This window comes from Syzygium oleosum, unplaced genomic scaffold (genome assembly GCF_021117445.2).
Source record: "Syzygium oleosum isolate NSW1041296 unplaced genomic scaffold, Sole_v2.1 Sole_v2.19, whole genome shotgun sequence".
Classification (NCBI taxonomy): Eukaryota; Viridiplantae; Streptophyta; class Magnoliopsida; order Myrtales; family Myrtaceae; genus Syzygium; species Syzygium oleosum.
This window is the reverse complement of record NW_026607503.1, coordinates 601009-620205: the sequence shown is the minus strand read 5'-3', so window position 1 is coordinate 620205 and position 19197 is coordinate 601009. Positions and strand designations below refer to the sequence as shown.

Genomic DNA, 19197 nt, shown 5'->3' with positions numbered 1-19197 from the left:
CTGACCCTTACTTGGAGAAGTGTTAAGACTTCATCAACTAGAGAACCATTCCCGAAATGAGAGAACGCGGAAAACACCGACTACGAGACCATTTTTTTTTTTCTAATCGGAAGTGCAACAAAAGTGAGATCATCTGAGCTTTCAACGAGACCATCAGAGCTATTTCTTCTACTTTCATACGGCATCAAAGCTCATTTGATCGTCATTCCTTTCAACTTTAAGGTAAACAATTCAAAGGTAACAATGATGGCATGGAAAAATCAACACGGAAGTATCTGACCTGGTTTGGAAGGAGAAAGAAAGCAGCTGAAAATGTTCAAGAATATGTTATCTTATGAATGCAAGCTCAAAGCAAAATCAAGTCAATAGCAGAAGGTGAAAGAACTTGAACACTCGTGGATCCGAAGAAACAAATTGAATCGGAGCCAAAAGAACAAAGAGAGACAAAACGCAGGCTCTAGGACTTGCACTTGTCTTGTTTAAGATGGATGAGTTCTCTCTTCCATATATATATACACAGACACAGAACAAGAAACAAATAGAGAAGCATGGTTATTGCTTATGTTATATAGTTTTGTCAATTACTGCCTTGAAGATTCATACATCACTTCTGATGCATACAGATCATAAAATATTATCGTGCTTACATAGGTTAGAACTGTATTAAATAAAGTCCAAAAACTACAGCAAGATCTGGGAGTCAGTGTTAAACGCGTGTTAATCTCGATTATTCACTCGTTGTCTAGTGCATTGCCTTGACATTGTTAACCGATGATGATGATGATGATGATGATGATGATAGTACTTGGATTGCTGTCTTCTGTGAATAGTAAATTTCTTCTCTTGAAGTGGTAATCTGATTAAATTTTGTATCATGACTTCTTTCTGAACTCATTTTAGAAAGATAAGAATCTCTTTCAAGTTAACGGACCAGACCCAAAACAAAAGAACAAGGCACCGTTGTAAAGGCAGAATCTTTCGTTCCAACTGAATGAAGGTTTAAAATTTCGAGAGGAAGTTGATTGGCAACAGCAGAATATACCCCTGGCTTGTCCCAACGAAAAGATACAACAAACTTACAAGCAAATTAGATAAACTTTCGGAAGATTCCAAGCAATGTAATCTGACATAAGAGATAAAGCGAGCTGCTTATCCTTCATAAAGAATGTCGGACCACCCCATCCGTCCTTAGAAGTAGAATTCTTCCTTTTTAAACACGTGCTCGCAAGAATTACGCCTTCCTAAATTATCAATTACATCACCATACCCTCAGCTTGCTAGAACTGAAATTTTGCTATTGGCTCGGTAATTGAGGAGGTGACATCTTATTTTAGTGCAAAATATTACTACATGATCCTTCGAGAAAGAATTTGTTCAGCATCGAGGAGCTACAGAGTGAATATCAGCAGGAACAATGCAGAGGAAAAGGCAATGTATAATTATTGCTGATATCGACTAACCAGACACAGATACAATCACCTTTGCAAAAGAACCAGTTACCAGAACCACGAACGAGAGTCCACTTTAGGAAGTGCACCTACCCTCATACAAAGGATCCTTTGTACATTCTATGCCGATTCCACAATAAATGCTTGACAGATATCTAACCACACGACTAAGAAGGAAGAGCTCAAGTTCTTTTGATTTGGGATGATATCTTGTACCAGAGAGCAAAGTGATGTTAAAAGCACACAACTATGCTAATAGCTGAAGAAGCCAATGACCAGAATTATTCTTAATTTGTATGCAAAGAAACTTCATATAATCTTCGAATGCAGCAAAAGACACATTTCATCCGTCTGCCTGCTTATTCTAGGATTAAAGTTCTGGTCAAGAACAACATTCAGTTGATCCTTTTTAGACTAATCAACAAGGCTGCACCGTTTATCGCCAGGCATGCACGAAGAAGTTCAACTATAAAAAATATATCATACACAGAGGTATCAAATCACATAAGCTGGTGAGTACTGTCTACAAAAGAAGTACATCTCCCTAATGTAATCGTGTGAACCCAGATTCTGCTACTAACTGTCAGAAAAGCAAGCAGCTATAAAAGTACAGCTGGTTATATCCTACCAAAGTAATGACAGTGGCTCAATAAGGAACGCCCGCACCTCCAAGAAAGCCCCATAAATGTTTTCTGCTCTAGTATTGTCAAAAGAAAGATCACAAGCAGCAGCTCCACAAATTCACGCTCTTTTCAGGAAACAAGGATGCCTTCAATGAGTACTCAGTCGGGTCCATCTGGTAGATGACTCATAAAAACAAGCTCAACAAAGTCCTAGTTAAGTACCCAACAAGATGAAGCATACAGAATTCGGCCCTTCCACCCCTGCAGCATCCAGTGGCCATCTTCGTCAACCACGAAATCATCATTGTACCTCTGCAACTTATATCGCAATTTCTTCATAAGTGCTGGGTCCAGTGGCAATTGCTTGAACCCGGCCCTCATATTGCGAATCTGCCATTGCTTATATGTCTCCGGCCTCTCAATTCTCTCCGTCCCCTCACATGCAATGGCATTTATAGCTTCTCGGCCAAAGAACTCTTTCTCAAACATCAGTCTCATCTGGTTATCCCTCTCTAAATTAGTATCAAATGCATCAAACATGGCAGAGTAGTGAAAGAGAGCCTCACGGAACCGTGTCACGAAGAAGGGGGCACTAAAAGATCCATTGACAATGGCCTGCACAAAGATATGTGGCCTTATTTTTCTGATTAAATTCAGAACAGAATCCCTGGGATTATTCAAGACAACCGTCTCATCAAGGAGATTTTTAAACCGAAACATGGTATTCACAGCAATGGTCTCGCCGTTCCTTATTTTGAGATCCCCAATTTTGATAGAATCCCATTTCTGAGCAATCGCATTGTACTCAAATGGAACATTGAATCGCTCGCAGAACTTTGCCAAGTGGCGTCCCGTCTCCTGAACTCCTTCTGCTGGTCGGAAACCTCGTTGGGGAAGCTCTATCCCTGTAATACGCAGTTTGGGTGGCCCGCCTGTCCTCCTGGAGAGACGAGAGATGAAAGCTGGCCATTGGAAACCGTACAAGATTCCAAAGTCGATAATATGAAGCGTTGTTGCTTTCTCAGCTAAATCCAAGATCATATGGTTCGCAAAGATGGTTGCCATTTTCTGAAACGGGCAGGCTGAATGATAAACTTGGTAAGCTTTCAAAAGAGTCACCGCTGATGTCCTTTTAGAACCTAGAGCAGTATAGACCTGAGAACCAGTGCCTCCTAAGCGTGCCTCAAGGCCATTCGCCAAGTAATGTGCCAACCTCTGAGACCCGTCACCAAAGGGGGAAGCATGCTGCCTAATCTGCTTTAGATAGTCATCAGCGGTCCTTCGATCGTCAGAAGAGACAGCTTGTGCACAAAGGATCAACAGAGTTCTGAGATCCACCTCTGTCTTATTGCTGGTCGTGGTTGGTTTCTTATTATGAGTCTTCCCGCCATTAGCAGCGTGTGTCTGTCTATTCTGCTGCAAAGATTCGCTTCCTTCTTTTCGAGAGGATTTATCAGCTTCGCAATCTGGCCTCCTGTCTCCACGATTACAGATTAAGATATTAGCAAACATCTCGGATAGCTCAGCTTCATCAACATACACTGCTGACTGCTTGTTACTCCTCTCATCTTCAAATTCAGTATCCTCTCTCTTGTGGTTCTTCTTTCCCCTTATTCCACTGAGAGTCAAAAAGTCACTTTCATCCTTCTCCACCTTAACCACATGCACTGATTTCCTTTCCTTCAACCACGAGTTTTCGCTGCTCTTCTCCAGATCAATAAATAACTGAGTACCTTTGGGAAGGAATCTGTTAGCTTCCTCTACACCTCTCTGGAACTGCAATACCGATTGGCTCTGGGTCGAGAAGTTAGGGAACAAAGGGCCACTCCCTAAAGATGCATTCATCCTATTACCGTTACTCAGCAAGCTGTTTGGTAAGGAAAAGGATGGCTGAACATGAGCATCCACAGTGGACCGAAAAATGAAGTCTCCGGTGACAGGAGATTGCAGCATAGAACTTCTGCCGTCCCCGAAATCACCGAGCCATTGATGATCAGCAAAGTTGCTGCCGCTGGTAATGCTAGAAGGGCTGCTCTTACCGTAGTCACTACTGTTTCCCGAATAATTCGTCTCCGGACTCTCCATGAACGGAGGGGACAGGTTCGCTTCAGATGGGTACGTCTCGCCGAGAACGTCATAGAGCGACTTCTCAGCTGCCTGGAGAGCCAAAGGGTCATGAAACATAAGGTCCTTCTCCTCCATGTCCTCCTCCAAAAGCATCTGATTTATGTACTTGAACACGGTTTCGGAGAAGTCGCTATCGTCGGACGGGAAATCCGCCTCCGTGCTCGCGAAAGGCTTGTCCATGAAGCTCAGATCCGAGGACGGGGGGTCGCCACGACTAAACCCATTCGCGAAATTCAAGCGCTGATCCGAAAACGGCAAGAGCGTCTCGTCGTCGAACTTGAAGGCGCTCAAGGAGCCGGAGAATCCGGTGACGCGCGGCTCCATAATCATCTGCCGGCGCGACTGGCCCCGCTAACACCAACCCCCGCTTCCAAAAGCACTTCCTCCACAGAGACCCCAGAATTCTTCCTACCCGGCAATCGTCGTCAAGCAGCAAAATCGCGCATTTCCCAACCCCTGAAACCGCGATTCACAGAAACAAACAGACAAAAAAAAAGCGATGTCAGGAGAAACCATGATCCACGAGCTCGAATCGGGTACTCGCACATCAGAAATCCTTGGCAGATCAAAGAAGGCGAGGAGCGCAAGAAGGGCACTGACTCAGACCATCGTCGGAAACCGTGAAACCAGTTCCGACCACAAAAACAGGAAAAGGAACAGAACGGACAAGAACCTTCCAGATCTTGCGGTGGAGACGAAGATCGGAAGCCTCACCTCGGAACAGAAAAGGACCGCGAAGCCGATTTCTAGAGAGAGTGATTTCTACAGAAAAGGACCTCGGCTTCAGGCAGCACCTCGCAGCTTTTTCAACAGCTTCTTCGCTCGTGAGCCCGGAATTTCTCCTCCCTTTTGACGTTTCGCTGAACTTGTCTCTCCTTCAATTTCTTCTTCTTTCTTTGTTTTTTTTGGTTTTTGAGCCGCCAGAGTCAAAGTCAATTACGGCAAAGCTCCAGTATAAAAACCTCATTATACGCAAAACCTACGTTGATTAAGGTTGGTTTTTATTTTTTTTTTGGGTCTGAAATTAAGGTTGATTAAGGTTGATTTGATTGGTTAATTTTTGGGACAGCTTTTGTCCTCCTCTGCCAACTCGAGGGACCGCTGCGGCTTGGCCTTTTTCCTTAAAGTAGACAGGGCAATCTTTCTAGTTCCCGAAGGAGTTATCTGGTGTGCGACGGTGGAAATAAAATTAATGGATATATCGTCTCCCTTTGATCCGCAGAAGAGGGATAAAGAGAGAGAGAGTCGACCGTGACATCGAATATGACGCAAAATTTGTATTGGTGCGACAAAAGTATTCTCTATCTATCATAAAAGATGCTAAATTTTGCTCGCCGTGGCACCGACACCTGAATCTCTCTCTCTTTTTCCTTTTCGTGTTACTCGTGTCACAAAGATTTAGGGGTTTCCTTGTCACATCGATACAAGTTCGAGGGTTTTGGACACAAAGATAATTTAGGATATCGATGTTAAAGCGCATATTTTTTTTATGACACGATAAGAAGTTTAGGATATTGATGTCATGATGAACATGATTTAGTGTTTTTTTTGTGGTGTTAACCTTATAATTAATAAGTGATTTGCGGTCGCGGATGATATGGGTGATTGCTCCGAGGGTTGGTTCTAGTTTGTGAAATTGGGAACTAGCCCACCTTGTCCTGGAACTGGACGGGACCGGTCCCGTCCGATTCGCGAGTGAATCTAGGAACCGACCGTGATATCTTTCTCTTTTTGTTTTTCTTATTCTCTACAAGACGATGACTCTTTCGTTCTTTAATGTTCTGGATCTTCAATAAATGATACGATTAAGTATCATTGACTCAGGTCTGCGTGGTTCAGCCCACACCTGAAAACCAAGAATTGGACTAATAATTACTAGGTCCAAGATTTCGGAATCAGAAACTGGACAGGTTCACCGCCCAGAATCGATCGATCGGTCGGTCCAATTAGATCCTGTTCCGGTGCACCCCCAGATCAGATAAAACCCTCTTGGGGCATTAAATACGTCGGAAGCCATTTAGATCGCGGAAACTGCGACACGCAAAAACGCACTTCTCCACGCATGGGTTGCTCGGGTGGGTGGGAGCCTGGCGCAAACTCACAGAAAAAAAAAAAAAAAAAGCTTAGTTTATGTCAGCGCGTCGGTCCGATGCGATGCGCACACGTGGCGGTCGACCGGTCCCGGGCGTAATCCTGTGGGCCAATGAGCGCGCGCTTTCTCGGGTGGGGCGTTTTCCACGCGGTTTTCGTCGGCACTCGAGACAAAGAGACGCCACGTAAGCAGTTTGCGCGTGGCAGCATTTTCTCTTCTTTAACCATGTCTGCCTACGTAGCCTGCCCCGGTCTACGCAAGTTACGGGTCAAGGCTTTGACCCGATTAAAGTATCATTATCCACACTAATGCTGCTGTCATTATTATTATTGATACTAAGTACCATTTGCAAGTATGGTCATTCGTGTTGATATTATTAATTACGAATTGAAATTCTTGTTGATAATTTCCTCCCCCGAGTGTATGTTTACACGACCGTTTTGTCAAGTCACGCAAGGTTTTTTTTTAATGTATCGACAGTATATTCGGGACTAGACTTCTGGATCAATCTATACATTTTCGTCGGTGAAGTTGACATCGAGGGTATATAAATCATTTGAATGGATCATTCGGGGGCACGTGTAGTTTTTTTGTGGTAGGTGGGGGTGGGCTGGGCTGGGGTGGGGTGTTGTCACGTATTTCTTGTCTTTTGTTCCTCACATATAATTATAATTTGTCTTTAGTTCATGTTCTTAGTGCATACTTACATCATGTAGCATCTGCTTTAATCGTAGAAAAGTAATCACTCACGATCCATGATGTCATAATTTTTCCTAAAGTTATTAGATTTCTAGATTACCACCTAGGATTTAGGACACATTTTGCATTTATAATAGAGGGCAACTTATATGCTATTTGCAATCTAAGTACATGTAGATGGGCAGATTGACCTATCCTATTAAAAGGAGAGTACGCATCCCATCCAATGTATACTACCCCGATAACATACGTCTTGTAATTTGATAATTCTCCATATGGATTGACACGACGCGACAATGCATAGCATAGTACAAAAGCACGATATCAACTCAATGCGTGATAAACACGTTCGATCGATACGACAATTGCTTTGTGCATAAAAAACATATAGTTTTACGAACTCGAATCTTTTATAACACCACATATATACGCGATAATTTCGGGAAAAAAAAAAAGAACAACGGCGCATTTTATCAATTCGACGCAACAATTTACTACTTCTGAGTCGAGCTAAAACCGTTGCGATTCGCTCGACGTACTTGATAAACGGTTCGCATTCGGAATAGAACCCCACGAAATTTGCAATCGAGAGAACAAGAGCAATCGAGAAACATCAAGAGAAAAACGGTAAATAACTGAGAGTCAGATTTGGCAAAAAGAGAAGGAGGAGGAAATCAGTGATTAACAAATGGCTTAATAGTGATGCCATTCGGAAGAGATGAAGTAGACTGGCCAAATTGCCTAACCCCGTGGAATGTGCAGCCACGCACGATCGAACGATTTGTATGGATGGATACGTGAGGAGATAGAGCGTTAGCTTGTTGGGCATCGGTTGGTCCTGATTTGACCTCCACCGAGCCCTGCCGCCGCTTTCGCTTATCTTCCGATTTCGTGACCAGGACTCGCACTTACCCAAACTCCACCTCGTGCACTTGGAAAAATGAGGTGAGGAGGGTAGGTCGTGTTGCCCATTTGGTCAACGATGAAATCATTGTTCCACGTGATTTGCCAAGAGACTTGTATCTCTCTGTCTCTCTCCTTTTACTTTGTCTCGAATTGAATTTGAATAAACAAAGCTCGGTTCTTGACCCTTCTCCAAGCACCTCGAGCCTGCGTTTGTCCCCGACCTCTTCTATCAGATCGATCTCGATCTCATTTCGGATATCAACGAGATCTGTATTGGGTCTTGGAAGAAAAGAATTCATATTCCCCAAATGCTCTTTGATCATTGATATCGGGTCCACTCACCATTAGCCCCGTCAAAGCGGGTGGGTCGGGTTGAGACTGGGTCGGATCAAGAATAGTCCGACCCAAATAGATCATACCCGATCTGACCTATATTGCTAAAATATTTTCATATTTAATACAATATGGAAAAACTCGTATCTAAATAGAGACGAGAATGCGGAGTGAGCGAGCACGACATTGAACGGGAATTAGAGGGAATGAAGCGAAAAGTCATAAAAATGAGTTGGGTCTTAATAAATTCTTTTAAATCTATTTATGACCCATTTTCTAATTATAATTAACTTACATAACAACTCAACTCACCAAGTAAGGGTTAATAAGTGAGTTTACGACCTATTCTGATACGTCCACTCGCTATATATATTTTTTATGAAAATATTGTGGTAAAACGTTACTCCCATGCACCCACAAGTGGGGTCCAGGTTGGCCACGATCGACACGACGTGTCATCGTTGGTCAAATTGTCATGAGCACGGGGTCTTCGGGAGTCGTTGCACGATACAATGTATGTGGTCTCTATCCAAAGGGTCCGCCCGGACAGGAACTTGTTGGGCAGTGGCTGCCTAACTACGGCTTGACCCACCGCGGCAAGAAAGCTCCTGGGAATTTAACTTTGATAAGATGGTAAAAAGTTAATCGTTTTGCAGCAATTAGAGGGGTGAAAAGTGAAACCGCGGGTTGACTCTCGAGCGCGGTTTTACGTGTGATCGACGGGAGATAGATTTCTTCCTCCGCCATTCATGCTACTGCCTTTTGTTTTCTGTCCTTCGTAAAGGGCTCAAAAAAGGAGAGTAAAAAGGAAAAATCTTCATTTGGCAGCGTTGGGCGGCTGACTTTTAGTTCCTGGGTATGTGAAGTCGTCACGAGTTCTGTTCGTTCTCGTGGGTGAATCACGATACGTCGTCCTACTCGGCACACTGTTTGGGTGTATACCGTGAGTCGCATCAACCAACAGAAAGAACGTCGACTTTTAATCTATAATCTTTACTAGCTGAACGTGATTTACAATCCTCATTACCAAATCCTTTGCATTCCGTACCAAAAAAAACAACGACGCTCTTTTGTCGCTATCAACCGTAGTTCCTCGTACACATCAATAAAGTGGGTTGCCAAAGATGACCCGTAACAGTTTAATGATGGGATTGGACAGAATTTGTAAGGGGTGTCATTTTTCGTCCCCACGACTAAATAAGGGCTTCTCTTTTTTTTAGAGGTTTGAAATGTCGTTTTATTTTTTTTTTCCCAAAGTGAAAACTAGCAAAAGGTCGAGCTTTCTTTTTTTGGGGGTACTTCGGAAATGTTGGGATATTTTGTTCCATGTGCATAGGGGTGCCAATGGGTCGGGTCAGATCGGTTTTCATGATACTTGACCCGACCCTAAACCTATAGGGTGGCATTTGACCCGACCCGATTTGACCCGAGACCCTATTCATCATATACCCCCAAGAGATGGGTTGGGTCGGGTCTGTCTGGGTCGGGTTTGTCTGGGTTGGGTTTCGGGTTGGGAGAGGAGAGAGAGGGAGATGTTCTCTTTGCCGCTTGCGAAGTGCGGAGTCCCCCGCCCGGGGATCCGGTTGAGGGATGCTGACAGCGAGAGTGACCAGAAGGACCCGTCCTCAACGGCGGCGGCGATCGTCGTCGAGAGAGGCGTGCCGGAGAAAGGTGGGACAGCCGCCGCTAGCAGGTGGAGGGAGCCATCCATGGCGAGGGCGTAGCCGGGAGGCGCGGCGACAGGGTCCATATAGCAAGCGAGGGCAGGCATTCCCGCGGTCTCTTCTTTTCCGAGGGGAAGGAACAAGTAAAGAATCAAGAGCTTAGAGGAGCAATTGTTGCCGCTTTCGTTGTCGTCGTCTTTGTTCGATAAATTTGTGAAGGCGGGGGCTTTAAAACTTGCCGAGGCCAAGGCCGAGGCCCTAGCTACCCCCTCAAACGAAGCAATTAGAGATCGGAACCCTAGAGCACAGCGAAACACTCTCGCGCCTCAGCAGATCTGTAATAACTACGGCGGAGGCTCGGTAGGAAGGGGAGGAAGCGGACGGGTGGGCAGCAAATCTCCGGCTCGCCGGGACACGGTCGTGAGTGCAATGGCGGCGGCGATTTGGAGGTTTCACTCGCCGGAGCAAGATCTCACCATGCGCGGAACTAAGAGGCGCGAGCACAAAGAGGGAGAGGGAGAGATTTGGTTGCAGGTGGATCTTGAATGTGATATCAGGGGTAATGGTGTCAAAAAAGCCCACCTCGGCCTAGCTCAACCCAATCCTACCTTGACAATACTCATACCTTAAAACCCAACTCCAAAAAAACTAAGGCCTGACCCCAAAATACCCAAAATTTTAGGATAGGGTCCGGCCGGGCCAGTCTGGGTCGTGCCGGCGCGGGCTTTATTGACACCCCTACATGTGCATATAAACTTAAGTGCTATGATAATGTCCATGCTAATTTTTTTTTCTTTTTGCTTTTTTTCCTTTGTGGGCTTTGGCCCTTTTGGGACAAATCCACATAACCAAATCCATCTGCCAAAAGGTTATCTTGGGCCGGGCCGTTGGATATGGTCTCGGGCTCGTCAAAAGGTTGACTGCCCAGCCCGGTCCATATTCAGCATCCGGGGGTCGAGCCGGCGGCCACAGGGCGGTGACGAGACGTCCGCCGCCGCCGCCGCCCGATGGGATCGCCGGCGGCGATCACGTGCAGTCCACTGACGTACTAATTATTTGAAGTGATTTTTCCATGGCCATGTCTCTCTCTCTCTCCATGGACGTGTCGACCAATCGGCTGCAGCTTCAGATCTGCAACGAAGCTTTTCCTTTTTTTTTTTTTTTGGGGGTCGATAATTCAATTTTAAAAGATTCTCCAGCGACGTAATCATTTTAGAAGTTGACAGATTATCGAGAAACATACCGTTGCTGGCTGCCGCTGCTGGTCGCCTTCCTTCGTCAACCGGGAACTCTCCCTGCGAAACCCTAGCCGAGCTCGACGACGTTCTCGGCCCGCCCCTCCCTGCGATTTCTCGCATCCCGGCGATCGATTCCCGGTTCCGTTCGCGAGAGGGTTTTGGGAGGGATTTCCGGTGCAAGTATGAAAGAGGGTAAATCGGCTAAGCAGAATCAGCAGCAGCAGCAGCACCAGAAGGATCACCTGTCTCCGTTCAAGCTCGCGAAATTGTTGGATCCGGAGGCCTCGTGGGACAAGGTAATCCGAGCAACCTTGGTGCTTGAGGGTTCAATTACTCCCGGCACTTTTTTGGGTTTTGGGTTTGGCGTTACGCTCTCGGAGGAGCATGCGAGGTTTGGTTAATGTGGCTTTAGTTTGCTTACTCTTGCCGTTATAGATTGCTAGAGTGCTATGGATTCATCAGCTGAACTGCAATTGAAGTGGGATTGATTCGATTTTGAACGATTCTGATTGGGCCCCGAAGGTTGGGTTTTGTCGGCGCGATCGAGTCGTTGATGATCGTGTGCGTCCGTGGTTGTTGCAGGATCAGTTGGGAGATGTGCTGCATTGGATTCGGCAGGTGGTGGCGCTTGTGTGCGGATTGCTGTGGGGTGCGATACCTTTGGTTGGAGGCATATGGATTGTCCTGTGAGTTGATTGCTTTTCGCGTTCACGCACCTTTTCGACCTTTCACTGTTTCTGTGCTATAAAAGCTTGAAATTCTTGTAGAGGACTAGGCATCCTCGTAGATAAAAGAAGCAATGAAAAATAGAACCTGGATCCACAGCTCTCGAATAAAATTGAGCGCCTCAATTTGCCAAAGATATTATGTTAGGAGTTCCCTGAGCTAAAACCATGGAGATGCTACTGATGCTATTTTATCTTATAATATAGCAACTGTAATGGCAAATGTTGACCTTCTACAATACTAGGTTTTCTCCCTCCGAATCATTGCAAGTATTGGATAGAAATAACATGGCTATGAAGGCTTCCTCCATATCTTTGCCAGATGCTTTGAAGGTTATGGGCACTAAATATTGCAAATATTTGAGAAGGAAAAAACCCATCATGGTTTAGACATCTTTAGTTTCTTTTGGTACATCAGCAAGTGTGGAGCCTTTTTCCAACAAAGTGGGATGAGTGCGTTGATCTTCCCTAGCCATTACACTCTGGTTGAACTTTTGAAATAAGTTTATTCAAAATAAAACAAAACGGCAGAATGTTAGTAGGCACCCAAAATATGCATCCATTAGGAATTAGTAAGTCTCTCTCTTATTGAGGAGATGATTTTGTTTTGACATATCTGGGTTGCGCTTACATGCCGAGTCCTGACCAACCAATGTTGCGTTTGGTTGGAGAGAACTTTCTGAAATTACTGTTTTCATTTTCGTTTGAGAATGAAAAGTTAAGGTAAACATGTTTGGTGGCTTGTTTGAAAAAATTAATTTGAAAATACAGTAGTCCAATTTCTCTTGAAGGTGCTAGGTTTTTGGAAACAGCTGAAAGATGTTCCCAGTGCTTTCTTTCTATTTGAAAACAAGAAGGCCATCCAATTATAAGACCGAACTTTTGTCTCACTCTCACTGGAGCATTGTGGGGGTGAACTTTGTTCGTTGAACCTCTTTTTGGAGATGGATTGAAGATGGGCTATTGCATTCTGAACAATGGGAGTGGCTAAGAATAGACTCTGGCAGATGAAAAAAATGGAGAACGGGAGAAGAAATAGAATAGGAAGGAAAAAGAACAAATATTACTTACATGGATCATATTTGAAAAATTCATGGTAAGTAATATTTTGTAATTTGATTAATTTGAATTTATATATTAAATTGTTTTTAAAAAAGTCAATATATTGAAGTGGATTATTGACTTGTGAACTTCTACTGAAAATGTTAGAATAGAAAAATTCTACCAATAATAGCATAAAAAACATATTTGCATAATTTTATTTTTTCTTGAAAATTGTGTTTTCATGAATCAAATGTGCTTTCAAGGAACAAAAAAATGAAAACGAAAACTGAAAATGTTTTCCAAGACCAAACGGGCCCAATATTACATGTCAAAAAGTCGTTTCGTACTCTTCAAGATTATGAGATGGTTGACCTCAAGTTTCTACTTAAAGAGGTTAGATTGAAGAGGCATCGTGCATGGGCCACCCATGACTCATTCACTAGCCAACTTAGGCTTGGCTTAGGGGCTGCCCACATGCTATTCCAAGTAAATTGCTTTCCTAAGATGTAATTGGTTAGAGGTTGCATCTCTTAGACCTTGCTATTTGTATTAGTAGAGATATAGTAAGATGGCAAGGCAATCACGTGTAATGTATTTTTTAACTCTGAGTACTTAATTGGAAGCATCTTGATAAAGGGCTAAAGTTGCAAAACTAAGTCTTGATTTAAGAAAGATAATATAGATGATTAGGGTAAATTGTTGAGCCATCAATTTGCCTATCACCGCCGAACATTCCATATCGTTTATGAGTAAAGGAGTTCAGATGTTTGTCTAAGCAGTAGTCATCTACAAAGGAAAATTGTTTGCAGGTTAACAAAGTCAGGTAGCATGTTATACATTGAGATCATGGTCGTTAAAATCTGGTCATAGCATCTTACAGTGCTATGATCTTAATTAATTAGTCTTGTTAGCGGTTCCCATCCTAATAGATAAAGTCATAGGGTATTTACAATCCTTCCAATTTTTAGCAATTTAGTGTCAGTTGTTGATAACTTCAATTGAATTTCTTTTAGTTTTCTCTCATCTGTGATTTTTAGGGAAGAAGATCGAGTTGGCCTTGTCAACAACTTGATGCACCATCTTCCTCAAGAAACTTGTAATTCCATTAGAACGAAAAACCCTGTAGTAGGAAATGAGGAATTTTGAAAAATCAATACATAGAAAATTGTCAGAATGTTCAACCCAAAAGTTTAAACTTAAAACTAGAGGGAGATTTCATGAATATAAGGTCCACTGAAACACTATAGGCAATCAATGTGGGATACTTTAACACTCCCTCTCATGTGCAAGCTGAATTAAGAAAACACATGGAATTGACGAACGGGGGGCCGTATGTGCGAAATATACTGCGGTGGAACTTAGCTTTGTTACCATGTTAGAAAGTCCAACCTAAAAACTTACACTTATAGGTGGAGGTGTAAAGAGCATATAAATTCTGTAGATAACAGATGTAGGATGCTTCAATGAAAACCATCAAATTTGACCGAGCTGTTGAGGATTTTAGTCCTTAAAAAGTTTCACGAAGTTTGAAAATGAAGTCGATAATAGCTAAGAACAGACTGCACTTTTATCGTTACGAATTTGGATTCCAATAGTGTGGAAACGAGTTATGTTGCGAAGTCGATAGGTAAAAAATCATCGAATTTGCCTAACTATCTGAGAATTTCAAATATTGAAAAGTTTTTCAAAATTTAGAGATGAAGTTAATAGATGCAGACAATCTTCATATCCATTGGGATGAACTTGGATTTGAGAGTGGAAGCTCATATAGTTTGAAATGTGTTATGAAACCATTAGATTGGAAATTATCAAATTTCACATAACTTGCGAACCTCTTTGTAGTTCAGATACTAACACATTGTATATAATCGATGTCACAAAATGGTTTGTAATATATGCATTGTTTCTGACATTTGTAGGATGTAATGATCTTATCCTTAAGACACCCTTTGATATGAAGTTGGATCTTTATTTAACGACCTTAGACGGCATAGTTGCTTAAAATATGGAGTTTCTCGAGCCAATCATTCCAAGTGAAGAATGGGGCAGCAGTTAAAAGTGGACCTCCTTTGCTGTAGATGACTGTTGTCTTTTGTTCTCAGGGTGCACTAGTCTGATAGATTATGTCTGATGATTGGTTTTGGAGCATACTCTGGGCATTTTGTTGATATTCTCTTGTTTCTTTCTGGAAATAGTAATGTATCGAATTCTTGAATATTTAGGCTGCGCGGAAGACTTAAATGATTTGTTGCTTTGGTTTGGGGTGGATGCTTTGATGATACCTGGGTTATTCAAACTGTTAGTATTATCTAGTTTGATTGAAACTCCTGGAGAAGTTTTATAAACCAGACTCGTGCCCCTTTGTGGTTCCTCGACGTCTGTTGTGACAATCGCAGTTTGAGACTCTAATGAAAGCTAATAACATGAGTAGAAGTACCAGAGAAAGGAGAGCATGTAAGATTGTGTGCATAACTATGAACTTGATGACCCCATCTTAATCTGCTACCATATGGAATATGCCATCATCATGCTATATAAATGTATTTTGTGTCTCAAATTAAAAATTTTGTTTCGATACTAAGAGTATATCCTTCTGCAGGTTCCTGGCAATATCATCTGGCATAGTGTATGGCTATTATGCGATGATACTAAAGATTGATGAAGAGGAATATGGCGGTCACGGAGCTCTTCTTCAGGAGGGGCTATTTGCCTCCTTGACTCTCTTTCTGGTATATGTCTTTTCTGTGCAAAATGGAAGATGTTCTTCTCTTTTTCACCCTTTTCTTATTGCTTGTGGGGAGATACCAAGACTTTTGATTTTAAAGCTTCTTCTCTTTCGGCTCCTCGTCTTGTATTGATTAATATCGCATGCTAATCAGTGAACCTTTTCCATGAAGGAAAGAGAAACCTTGAAGTTGCATTACTTTCTAAACCAGAGAATTGCAGCGGGGTTCCTTGTTCTTTTCTACATTGCTTCTCTCTTTCCTCCCATACTTACAACTGTCTATTTTCTTTTTCAGCTTGCATGGATTCTAGTCTATAGCTTGGCTCATTTCTGATCAGATAGTATTGCGGGATGGCCTGTCCTTATGGGAACAAGTTAGATGGTTTTTGTGCCCACAAATTTCAGGGAGTTCGTGGGCAGTGCAACATTACCAATGGCGACAGTGAGAAGCTTCTTAGTTGCGATTATTTCCTTCTATTTTTTGAGCATGCAACAGTCAAATCTGGCAGAGCATCAATTTGCCGGATTTTGGCTCATAATCACCGGATGCTTTCGACGAATTCTTCCTCTTCTTTTTTGTCGTTTTCAACAAACATCTCAGGAAATGTAGCAATACACGATGCCCTCACGGACGATATCCGTGATGTTATTTTCGTCACTGAAATAAAGTTATACGGAAAAACAATAGTTGGCGACTTGTTTTCTTTGGTTTCCCCACTTGTGGACTCTCTTGTAATCTTTTCTATATCACTGTTTCCTCTGCTGCCATGTTGGCGAGCAAAATGCTGCTTCATGTGGCAGCTGAATGTTTTTAGCTTCATCTCTCGGCTTTGTTCCTCGGAGCTGACGACAGCTCACTGCAGAACTAGCTAATTGACATGTGGGAAATGTTTCAGTCCTCCTATGTTGCTTCTGTTGTAGTTAAATGGCCAAATCTCAGTTGACATATTTTTCCCCGATGACCAAGAACTGAAAATTCGAAAAATGAAAAAAATAAAAAATAAAAAAAGCCCCTGCTTTACAGGTCATCTCCTGAGCATGATCTATTCCGGAGGGGCTTATGTGGCCGAACTCAAGCTGGTCAACAGACATGAAAGCTTAAATTCATGTAGTTACGGTACAGTACTACAGGTACAACTTTCAAGAAAAGACTGGGCTTACAATGTCCAATTTCGTGGGTTATGTTAAGCTTCAGATATTCCATCTCTCTCCCCTGATTAAACTTCCACATCTGAGCCTTATCGAGGCATGATACGAGGCATTAATTATGGGTTCATCTACTTGTTTTGTTTCAAGGAGAAAGTGGTCAGAGGAAATTTACAAATTCACATAGGGGCAACGTAAAAAGTGAAGTACTAAAAAACAAAAAAAGAGAGAGCTGCGTCTGCCGGGAGTCGAACCCGGGTCTATTGCTTGGAAGGCAATTATCCTAACCGTTGGACTACAAACGCTAGTTGGTGGTAGTGTTGTTGTGTGGAAAAATATACTACTTTTTTGAATAATGTTTATCCCATTCGGCCGCAGACTATGTAGGACCAACCTGCGGTTTTGTCACTTGTTTTATTCGATCAACCTCGGTGGATGAAATTTACCCCCGAGAGTTAAAAGCACTGTTAAAGGAGACTCGAATGGAGCGGAGTTAGGGAGCACATTTCGCTTTGGAGTTCAGAGCGATTTCCCTTTTGAGGGTTAACAACGGAGTTGCCGTATACTTACAATGATGTGTCTATCGGGTATTGTAATCCCAATTATTCCGTACCCGATGGGTATTTACTAGAATTGAACATATCCATATCTATAGAGCGATTTCAAGGATGCGCACCAATGTAGTGTCCAAGGGTATTAAGTAAAATCATGAAGATGGAGGGAAAATTATCAAATCAGTCCAAAACCTATTGTACAGCGGTCAATTCAGTCCTAAACCTTTTAAGTTTGCTAATTCAGTCCTAAACCTTTTAAATTCTTGCCAATTGAGTCCTTCCGGCCAATTTTGGCCGGCCAACGCTGACGTGGCGGCCGTCCGGTCAACGTTGACGTGGCAATTTTTAATTATTTTTTTTCAATTTTTTAATCTTTTTTTTTTCTGCTTTCTCCCCTCCGGCCGGTCCGGCGACCGGCGGCCGGCCAGAGGGGAGGGCCGGCGAGGCCTCTGGCGAAGCTCGCCTCGCCGGCCCCTGGCTGGGCAAGGCGAGGCGAGGCGAGGCAAGGCAAGGTCGAGCCTCGCCATTGCAACCCAGGCGACGGCGAGGCTCGACCTCGCCTCGCCCAGCCAGGGGCCGGCGAGGCTTGCCCTCGCCGATGGCCGGCGGGGCGAGCTTCGCCAAAGGCCTCGCCGGCCCTCCCCTCTGGCCGGCCGCCGGTCGCCGGACCGGCCGGAGGGGAGAAAGCAGAAAAAAAAAATTAAAAAATTGAAAAAAAATAATTAAAAATTGCCACGTCAGCGTTGACCGGACGGCCGGTGCCTTGACAATGGCCCACGTCAGCGCCGGCCCGCCAAAATTAGCCGGAAGGACTCAATTGGCAAGAATTTAAAAGGTTTAGGACTGAATTGGCAAACTTAAAAGGTTTAGGACTGAATTGGCCGCCGTACAATAGGTTTAGGACTGATTTGACAATTTCCCCTGAAGAATGGAGGTGCTTAGGAGAGAGGGACGGAGGAGATTCCAAATGAGGATGGTCATCACTTTGTCGTCCTCTTTTACTTAACATCACTTGCGCAGCTTCTTATGAATTAATCAGCATGTCACTCCTTTTGATTACGACTTCAATGGGCCTCAATACTTCAACAAATGTCGCCCATTTCGTTGTCTTGCCAAACAAGATCTTTGCATGCACACATGCGTTTGTCCGTAAGCTAATGCGAAGAACTAGTCGTGCCGATTCATCCCTCCTATTCCTCTGTCAAAATGAATAGAGAAAGCAGCTGACATAAGGAGCGGGGGTAGTCTTTTCATTATTGATGGCGTACATGTCTTCTGATTCGTCACTACATCTATCTTTTTTCTGTACTTGGTGAGTTTTTGTAGATGCATCCGCCAAATGGAGAGCATGGAATGTTTGTCAATGAGCAGGATTATACTATTCGCATTTCGCTTTCATGACGAGAAAAGTTTGCTATGGATTCATTTATTAATGAACGTTTCGCTATTTTCGTAATCGACTTCGACGGCAGTATTTGCAAATGAGGGCTTAGCGGATGGGTTTTGTAGTAAATTAGGCGTGCTCAAGTTTGGTTATGATATCTCTGGTTCATATGCGATAGATCTTGGTCATTGCAAATAGACCCCGAACTCGTGCTCTGAAGTTCTCAAGAAGTTTCTCAAAACCCGTCACAGATTGGGAGATGGAATTCCAAACCGTCCGAGATCTTAGGCTCGAAACGGTGGATTTCGAAAAGAAGAGTACGATTATGCACGATTAATTTTGTGTTTTAGGATTTACAAATTGCGCAAGGAACCTTTAGTATCTTAAAAGGAGTTGGGGGGGTGGTTTTGTGAATGGCTCATTAGATTAGGCTGTGAGTAATACGGCACGCACATTCTAAACTTGTCACGGTTCCTGTCGAAAGATCCT

At 43.3% G+C, this 19197-nt stretch overlaps 2 protein-coding genes and 1 non-coding gene across 6 annotated transcripts; 1 reads left to right on the top strand and 2 right to left on the bottom strand.

The window, feature by feature from the left end:
• Positions 1-1909: 1909 nt before the first annotated feature.
• Positions 1910-4957, bottom strand: LOC115670304 (scarecrow-like protein 14). Of its 4 annotated transcripts, none has more exons than XM_030591548.2 (2): positions 4913-4957; positions 1910-4654 (listed from the first exon to the last, which is right to left on the bottom strand). In XM_030591548.2, the coding sequence occupies exon 2, from the start codon at positions 4526-4528 to the stop codon at positions 2282-2284; it is 2247 nt and encodes a 748-aa protein (XP_030447408.1). In that variant the 5' UTR covers positions 4529-4654; positions 4913-4957; the 3' UTR covers positions 1910-2281. The 4 variants fall into 4 exon arrangements, with proteins under 4 accessions (XP_030447408.1, XP_030447407.1, XP_056175932.1 ...); XM_030591547.2 differs by having other exon boundaries at positions 4872-4936; XM_056319957.1 differs by lacking the exon at positions 4913-4957 and adding an exon at positions 4805-4820.
• Positions 4958-11045: 6088 nt separating this feature from the next.
• LOC115670488 (uncharacterized) lies at positions 11046-16407 on the top strand. The gene is made up of 4 exons (XM_030591789.2): positions 11046-11426; positions 11713-11816; positions 15499-15628; positions 15920-16407. Exons 1-4 carry the CDS (start codon positions 11313-11315, stop codon positions 15956-15958), a joined length of 387 nt encoding a protein of 128 aa, XP_030447649.1. The 5' UTR covers positions 11046-11312; the 3' UTR covers positions 15959-16407.
• Positions 16408-17003: 596 nt separating this feature from the next.
• Positions 17004-17075, bottom strand: TRNAG-UCC (transfer RNA glycine (anticodon UCC)). The gene has a single exon. It is a non-coding gene; the product is annotated as a tRNA-Gly (tRNA).
• Positions 17076-19197: the final 2122 nt, after the last annotated feature.